The sequence below is a fragment of the Calidris pugnax genome, unplaced genomic scaffold (genome assembly GCF_001431845.1).
Source record: "Calidris pugnax isolate Ruff unplaced genomic scaffold, ASM143184v1 scaffold315, whole genome shotgun sequence".
NCBI lineage: Eukaryota > Metazoa > Chordata > Aves > Charadriiformes > Scolopacidae > Calidris > Calidris pugnax.
The window spans coordinates 1-7,918 of record NW_015091029.1 but is presented as its reverse complement, the minus strand read 5'-3'; the positions used below and the strand labels follow the sequence as shown (position 1 = coordinate 7,918).

The window sequence follows — 7,918 nt, the reverse complement described above, 5'->3', positions numbered from 1 at the left end:
CTCACTGGATGGCAGCACGGCCCTCCGGGGTGTCAGCCACCCCTCCCAGTTTGGTATCATCAGAGAACTTGCTGAGGATACACTCTGTCCCTTCGTTCAGGTCATTGATGAATATGTTGAACAGCACTGGACCAAGTATTGACCCCTGGAGGACACCGCTGGTTACAGGCTTCCATCTTGAACCTGTTCCATTAATCATTACCCTTTGGGTCCTGTCACACAGCCAGTTCTCAATCCACCTCACTGTCCCCTCATCCAGCCCATACTGCCTTAGTTTCCCCATGAGGATGTTATGGGAGACAGTGTCAAAAGCCTTGCTGAAGTCAAGGTAGATGACATCTGCTGCCCTCCCCTCATCCAACCAACCGGTTATGGCATCATAGAAGGCTATTAGATTGGTCAAACATGATTTACCTTTGCTACCCATTTTCTTGCATGCCCAAATAATATTTAACTATTTTCTGTGGGGACCAGTTTTATTCCTCTTCAGGGAGACCGGAGTCTGTTCATGTTGTACTGTGGGCTTCAGAAAAAGGTTAAAAATCCGGGAAAAGGTTAAAAATCCAAAGAATTTAGGAAAAAAAGCCCAATTTGTAAGAAGATTGTAGACAAATAGGCGTTTGTGGGAGGTTGTGAGAAGCAAGAATTCAGCGTGAAAAAAAAGGAGCTTTGAGAAAAGTAAGATAATTAGGGGGAAAAAAGGGCTGTGCCAAGCAACGCCGAGGTTTTGGGGGGGATTGTGAGCTTTTTATCATTTTCTTTTAGGAGCATCCTGGCAAATCCCCGGAGCTGGAGAAGGACCTGGCTGGTTCTTGGGGTCCTTCTTGACCCAACTGACCTTGGTGGTGGTGGTGGAGTTGAGGGATACGCTGGTCTCCCCGGGGGGTCCTTCTGTCTCCTTGGTGGCCCCAGGGATGGCAGAAGCTCTTGGTGACGCAGGTACGTGAACACAAAACCTCTTTTTTTAGAGGATTTAAGAGCTGCCCCGCGGGGTGGGGTGGGGTGGGGGGGGTAGTTTCTGCAGTTCCACTGGGTTTGAAGGACCATCCAGCCCCACCTGAGGGTCCCACCTTGGAGTTGGAGAAGCGGGGAAGCAATTTATCAGAGAGGGCAGCGACAGGGGGAGGGAGGGGAACTGGTTTTAAACTGAAAAAGGGGAGATTGAGATGAGATACTGGGCAGAAATTCTTTATTCTGAGGGTGGAAAAATAAAACAATTCCTGCCTTTTTTTAAGGGCAGATACCATTGAAATCATGTTTCTTTTCCTGACGTGTATGCGAAGCAGATGAAGGGAAATGGGATTTTTTTTTGGTTTCTTTTCCTGACGTGTATGCGAAGCAGATAAAGGGAAATGGGATTTTTTTGGCCCCTGGGAGGAAGAAAACACTTGTTTCCCATGGAATAACCTCACAGTGTGAACAATAAGTCCTTCGTTCTTGCTTTTGGGCAGGTGAAGTCTCGCCCGTGACGATGCTGTCGCAGCAGAGAGCGAAGGACGAAGGCACCAGTAAGAACCAGTTTTGTGCTGGGGACAGTCTGTTTTTGCAGGTCGTGGTGGGGTTTAAGTGTCCCCCTGGGGCAGTTAAACTTGAATTAAAGTAACAAGGGGGTTGAGGGGGGAGGCGGCAAGCCGTGGGTTGAGATGGGGTATGCGGAGGGTGGAATGGGGTTGGGGAGCCCTAAAAATCCTTGGAAGCTGATAAAAGCACCCCCCAAACTGAGCCTGCCCCCCCCAAAACTGAGCTTTCGACCCCCCAGTGCTTGGTGGCTGTGTTTTAAGGTGCTTTAGGCACCACAGGGTGGGGTTTAGAAGAGCCTGGGGGCTGCTCCCTGCCTCTTCCACCCCTGTTTGTCCCCAGATTTTAGCCTCAAGTGCCTTAAGGACAAGAAGGTCCCCATCGGGGTCACCTTGGTGGTGGCGGCGTTGCTTCTCACCATCATCTCCCTGGCGGGTAAGTGGCTGAGGATGGAGGGGTCTCCATCACCCAAATCTCCTCCTCCCCCGGAGAAAAAAGCCACGGGTGCAGCCACCGGGGAATATATTCTTCTTTTCAGTTAAAAAATGCCCCTCCTGCCCGTCCTGCCCTTCTCCCATCCTTCCCAGCTGCCAGGAAAAGGGGATTGGCTTCGGGGAGAAGTGTTTTTACTTCCTGGAGGAGGAAGCAGATTGGAACGGGAGCTCGAGCTCCTGCCTCACTCTCGGAGCCCATTTGGCGGCTGTCGACAGCTGGGAAGAGCTGGTAAATGAGAAATCCCCAAGGAACTGGGGTGTCCACAGCTTCGGGGAAGGAGATTTGGGGTTTACATAAAGGATGCTTCCTTTTTATCCCTCTCCAGGATTTCCTCCTGCGCTACAGGGATTCCTTGCATTACTGGATTGGGCTCCACAGGGAAAGTTCTGGACCTTGGAAATGGTTTAACGGGTCTCTCTACAACAATTCGTACGTCCCCAGCTTGTCCTGGAGGGATTAACCATGTCCTGGGCTGAGGGTCAGGGATTCAATGCCAGAAGATAAAAATATATCTCAGTTTAATGAGGTGGGAGCAATTAAACACTGAGTTTTCCTTGAGCTGAAGCACATGGACCATGGTCCGTGGACTTGTGCAATGCAGGGGGTCAAGGACATCTCTGAATGAACCCACCTGCCCGGCATCAACCAACTGAAAATATTCCCTTTTTATGGAGCGGGAGGCGGTTTTTATTCTCCGTGGGGCGGGTTGTTTGGTGGGAAGGGGGGTCCCCCTGCTCCTCCCAGCACCATTAAACCCCTGTGGGAGATACTCAGATGCTGATTTGAGGCTGACAGCAACCCGTGTCCTTCCCTTAAAGGCTTTTTATTATTATTTATTTGGGGCAGGTTCAACGTCAGGGGCACGGGACAATGTGCTTACATCAATCAGGATGGGATCAGCAGCGACGGGTGCTCCCAGATGAAATACTCCCTCTGCAGCCACCTTCAAAAACACCCTGGCAGGAGCCAGAAGCATCCAGAAATCTTGAATTTCACCTGAAAACTCCCCCCCTCCACAGAGAAGATCAACCCCCAGCTGTTATTAACCCCCCTTCCACGTGGCAGTGAGTCCTCATAGTGTCTATTTATTTATATTTTAACTTTAAAAAGCAGAAACAAGACAACCACAAAGCCCTGACCAAAGGATCTTTACTCTTAGCCTGACCTCTAGTGTCTTTCCGGATTTTGCAGTTGGGAATATCGAGGAATATTCCAAAGGCTTGGAAAACTCCCTGCTTTTGGTATATTTTGGGGTGTTTTTGTGGTGGATTTGGAGGAGCTGAAAGGCAAAGTGGAGAAATAAAAAGAGAATTTTCTTTGAAGACCTCCCACCCCAAGGAGCCACACAACGGTTGCTCCAGGCTGCGTTTTGACACCGTCCCCCAGGAAATCCTGGTCCCAAAATTGGAAAATCATGGATTTGATGGATGGATGAGGAACTGGCTGAATAGTGGCACTCAAAGAGTTGTGGTCAATGGCTCCCATGGCCAAGGGGACACCAGTGACAAGTGGCATTCCTCAAGGGTAGATACTGGGATCAGTGCTGGTCAACATGATTGTTGGAGACATGGACATTGGGATTTGAGGGCACCTTCAGGGATTTTGTTGCTGGTGGGACTATGTGAACCGCATGAAGTTAAACCAGGCTAAGTACAAGGTCCTGCACATGGGTCCCAAGCCCAAATGCAGACTGGGAGGAGAATGGCTGGAGAAGAGTCCTGAAGAGAAGGACTTGAGGGTGTTGGTGGATGGGGATTCTGCTCTGCTCTGCAGAGACCCATCCCCCCAGTGCTGCCTCCAGCTCTGAGGCCACCAACAGCAGAAGGACATGGGACCTGTTGGAGCAGGGCCAGAGGAGGCCATGGAGATGTTCTGAGGCTGGAGCCCCTCTGCTGTGAGGACAGGCTGAGAGAGCTGGGGTTGTTCAGCCTGGAGAAGAGAAGGCTCCAGGGAGACCTTCGAGCCCCTTCCAGTCCCTAAAAGGGCTCCAGGAAATCTGGGGAGGGACTGTTGATCAGGGAGGGGAGCCATAGGATGACGAGGAAGGGTTTTAAGCTGAAAAAGGGAAGATTTAGATGAGATATTGGGAAGAAATGAGGGTGGTGAGACCCTGGCCCAGGTTGTCCAGAGAAGCTGTGTCTGCCCCATCCCTGGAGGGGTTCAAGGCCAGGTTGGACAGGGCTTGGAGCAACCTGATCTGGTAGGAGGTGTCCTTCCCTGCCCAGGGAAGGGGGGTTGGAACTCGATGAGTTTTAAGGTCCCTTCCAACCCAAACCATTCTATGATTCTATGGATAAAGATGGTTTAAGACATCAGTTACAGTAGAGGAAAATAACATTATTAATTGTAAATAAATATACAAAATAAAGGAATACAACACCTGTTACCTTCAGCACCTGAGGACTGATTGCCCAGCTCATCCCCAGCAGCAGTGGAGGTTCCCAGCCCACCGAGACCCCCCCGTTTCTATCCCAAGAAGGACATCTGTGGGGTGGAATATCCCTTTGGCTACCTCATCCTGGCCATGCTCCCTCTCAGTTGTGAGGGGAAGCTGGAAAAGCCCTTGACTGTGAACATTTCTCAGCCACATATATAATCATGTGTGACCAACAGTATTCCCACACTAAATCCTAATCGGAGCCGAAACTAGAAAGAAAATTAACTCCATCAAAGCTGAAACGAGAACACACATACACCCTCCCCAGGTCAGAGCTTCCCAGCACTGGGGAGGCCCCTGTCCCTTGCCCCTCACTCCCCCTCTTCTCCCTCGGCTGGGGCAGGGCAGGGAGGGACATCTCCTGCAGGATCCAGGAGAGAAGAGTGGGGAGTCTCTGGAGAAGAGCAGACTCTGCTGGAGGCTCTGGTGGGGATGGAAGAAAAAAGACCTGCAGCCCCCAGTCCCCGGTCCAGGGCCACCCCTGGTCCCTGAAGCAGCATCTGTAGTAACATGAAATATCGCTGTGAAGTAGCCCCAGGCTGGGAATTCCTTCCACTCTCAGAAGACTCCTCTTCCTTTGCACTTAAAGCTGCTCCCGGACAAAGATGCTGTTGCACACAGAGCCAAAAATCCCCCAAATAAACAAAAAGGCACAGCCGCCTTCACCAGTGCCCAAGTGGGAAGGGAAGTGGGTAGAGAAAAAGCAGTTTTCTTTAGAAAAAGGTCACGGGGCGCAAGTTTAGTACATGCTGGGCAGAGCTCAGGGGATCCAAGGGGTTGCAAGGGGTTGCAAAAGGTTCCACGGGGGTCCAAGAGGGATTTCTGGTGGGTTGAAGGGGTTGCAAGGACCTCCGAGGGGATACAATGGGTTCCAGGTGTTCCAAGCAGAGTTCCGAGTGGTACCAAGGGGATCTAATGGGATCCCACAGGTTCCAGGGGATCTGAGGGGATTGGAGGGGGCTCTGAGTGGAATTCGACAGAATCCAGGAGTGTCTAAGGGGTCCCAAGGAGTTTCAAGGGAGTCCAAGAAGATGCAAGAGGTTCAAGGAATCCAAGTAATTTAAGGAGATCAAAAAGGGTTGAAAGGGTTCCAAGGAGACCCAAAGGGGTCTAAGGGTCTTCCAAGAGGTTCCAAAGGGATCCAAGGGGGCCCAAGGGAGTCCAAGGGGATCCAGAAAGGTCCATGAGGGTCCAAGATGTCCCTTGTCCCCCAGCATGGTTTAACCCCAGCCAGCGGCTCCTTCTCCCCCCCCCCACCCCCAGCAACTCCCCCACCAGTGTCTAGAGAAGAGGAAGAAAAGGAGGGAAAAACACCTCCTGGGTCAGAATAAAGAAAACAGTTTAAGACAACAGTTATGTCAGAGGAAAATAACATTATTAATTGTAAAAAAAAAAATATACAAAATAAAGTGATACAACACCAGTTGCCCACAGCACCTGAGGACTGATTGCTCAGCCCATCCCAAGCAGCTACAGAGGGTCCCAGCCCCCCAGCAGCCCACTTTTCTATTCTCCCCCCCCACCCCCAGCAACTCCCCCACCAGTGTCTAGAGAAGAGGAAGAAAAGGAGGGAAAAACACCTCCTGGGTCAGAATAAAGAAAACAGTTTAAGACAACAGTTATGTCAGAGGAAAATAACATTATTAATTATAAAAAAAAAATATACAAAATAAAGTGATACAACACCAGTTGCCCACAGCACCTGAGGACTGATTGCTCAGCCCATCCCAAGCAGCTACAGAGGGTCCCAGCCCCCCAGCAGCCCACTTTTCTATTCCCAGCAGGACGTCTGTGGGGTGGAATATCCCTTAGGCTGCATCGTCCTGGCCGTGCTCCCTCTCGGCTGCGAGGGGAAGCTGGAAAAGCCCTTGGACTGACCTGAACATTTCTCAGCCATGTATAAAAATACGTGTGATCACTGTCATTCTCACACTAAACTCAAAATGCAGCCCATACTAGAAAGCAAATTAACTCCATCAAGGCTGAAATGAGGACACATGCACCCGGCTCAGAGCCTCACAGCACTGGAGTGGACCCCACAGAAGCCCCTCTCCCCTGACCTCAGTCCCCCTCTGGTCCCTGGGCTGGGCCAGGGCAAAGGGGGACATCTCCTGCGGGGTCCAGGAGAGGAGAGTGGGGAGTCTCTGGAGAATAACAGGGTCTGCCAGTGGCTGTGGTGGGGATGGAAGTGGAGCTGAGGGCCCGGGGGGTGCTGCCCCTGAGGCACAGCTGGGTTTCCCATGTTCCCACGCTAAACCAGGGCCGCAGGGTCTCCCCGTGGAACGAGGCTGGTGGGAAAGTGAAGATCTCGACCCCAGTGTCTGTGTTGAGGAAAGTCACCAGCCCCCGTGTGCAGTTCAGACAGACCCAGATCCTCCTGGGGACCAGGGAGTTGGAAAGGATGGTGCGAGGAGAGGTGAGAGCCTCAAACTGCCCTTCACAGTACCACACCGCCCAGACACCTACTGCAGGGCTCAGGAATACATTCCTCTTCCTCTCCAAGGACTCCTTGGCCACTCCAACACCCCACAATAGATTATGTCCCACCTCCCCCTTCACCTCCACCTCCCAGCAGTGCCTCCCCTCCCGGAACCTCTCCTGGCCCAGCACACAGGGCCAAGAACTAAATCTCTCGGGGGTGTCAGGCAGGTTCTGCTCCGTGGGTCCACGTTTCACACTTCTCAAATCCTCCAACACGACAAGTAGTCCAGGGTCACCACGTCTGCAGGGGACAGGAGGAGCAGGAGCATCAGCGCTCAGTCCTGGGCAGCTTTCACCCCCCCAGTGACAGGATGTGCCCCACAGGGCAGGAGAGTGGGCATCTCCTTCCTCCTCTCCATCCCCACCACGGGGCCGGCCCCAGCACGGCCACAGCCAAGCTCAGACCCTTGGGAAGAGGCACTGGTGGGGCCTTGGAGGGAGATGGTGCCTCTGGGGCTCCAGAATGTAGTTCAGAATGGGGTAGAATGGCAAGAAAATGGGGTGAAATCCATCCCAGTGCCAAGGTCTGGGAGGTCTTGGCCACCAACACGCCCAGGCATGGCCAGTCCCTTCACTGCATCCAAGTTACACCTCGCACAGAGGAAAAGGGAGAAGAATGACTCATCAACCAACATAAATAACAACAAAATACCCAATTACCTGGATTTTCAGGAAGCAGAAACTTTCTCCAAGCTACAAGGAGAGAGAGGAGCAGGTCACATCCCACCACTGGTCCCCAGTGGCTGTGGGAATGGTAAAGGGCCCATCCCTGCTCTGGCAAGGGAGGAAAGGGCAGAGCACAGGGGGCCCAGGAGAGGACATTGAGCCAGGAGGAGCTCACGGAGACTCACCCAGTGCTGCATCTCGTTTCCCTGGAAAGGAAAAAACAGAAGCAATGAGTGATGAGAGGGGACAGCTTCGCACCCCATGGCTCGAGTAGGCAGAGGGCAGGTTGAGTCCAAATTTCTTATGTTTGGGGAATGGGAA

The 7,918-nt window shown here is 52.1% G+C and overlaps 1 protein-coding gene across 4 annotated transcripts in view; it reads left to right on the top strand.

The window, feature by feature from the left end:
- Positions 1 to 2,851, top strand: part of LOC106896257 (C-type lectin domain family 2 member E-like) — a 6,644-nt gene extending 3,793 nt beyond the window's left edge. For 3 of the 4 annotated variants that reach the window (XM_014956085.1, XM_014956083.1, XM_014956084.1), the window contains exons 3-7: positions 766 to 939; positions 1,452 to 1,508; positions 1,861 to 1,953; positions 2,057 to 2,241; positions 2,339 to 2,850. In XM_014956085.1, the coding sequence (XP_014811571.1) occupies positions 915 to 939; positions 1,452 to 1,508; positions 1,861 to 1,953; positions 2,057 to 2,241; positions 2,339 to 2,473 (495 nt within the window). In that variant the 5' untranslated portion in view covers positions 766 to 914 and the 3' untranslated portion in view covers positions 2,474 to 2,850. Of the gene's footprint in view, positions 1 to 765; positions 940 to 1,451; positions 1,509 to 1,860; positions 1,954 to 2,056; positions 2,242 to 2,338 lie in introns of all 4 variants that reach the window. The other variant, XM_014956086.1, reaches the window with a different exon arrangement.
- The last annotated feature ends 5,067 nt before the right edge of the window (positions 2,852 to 7,918 follow it).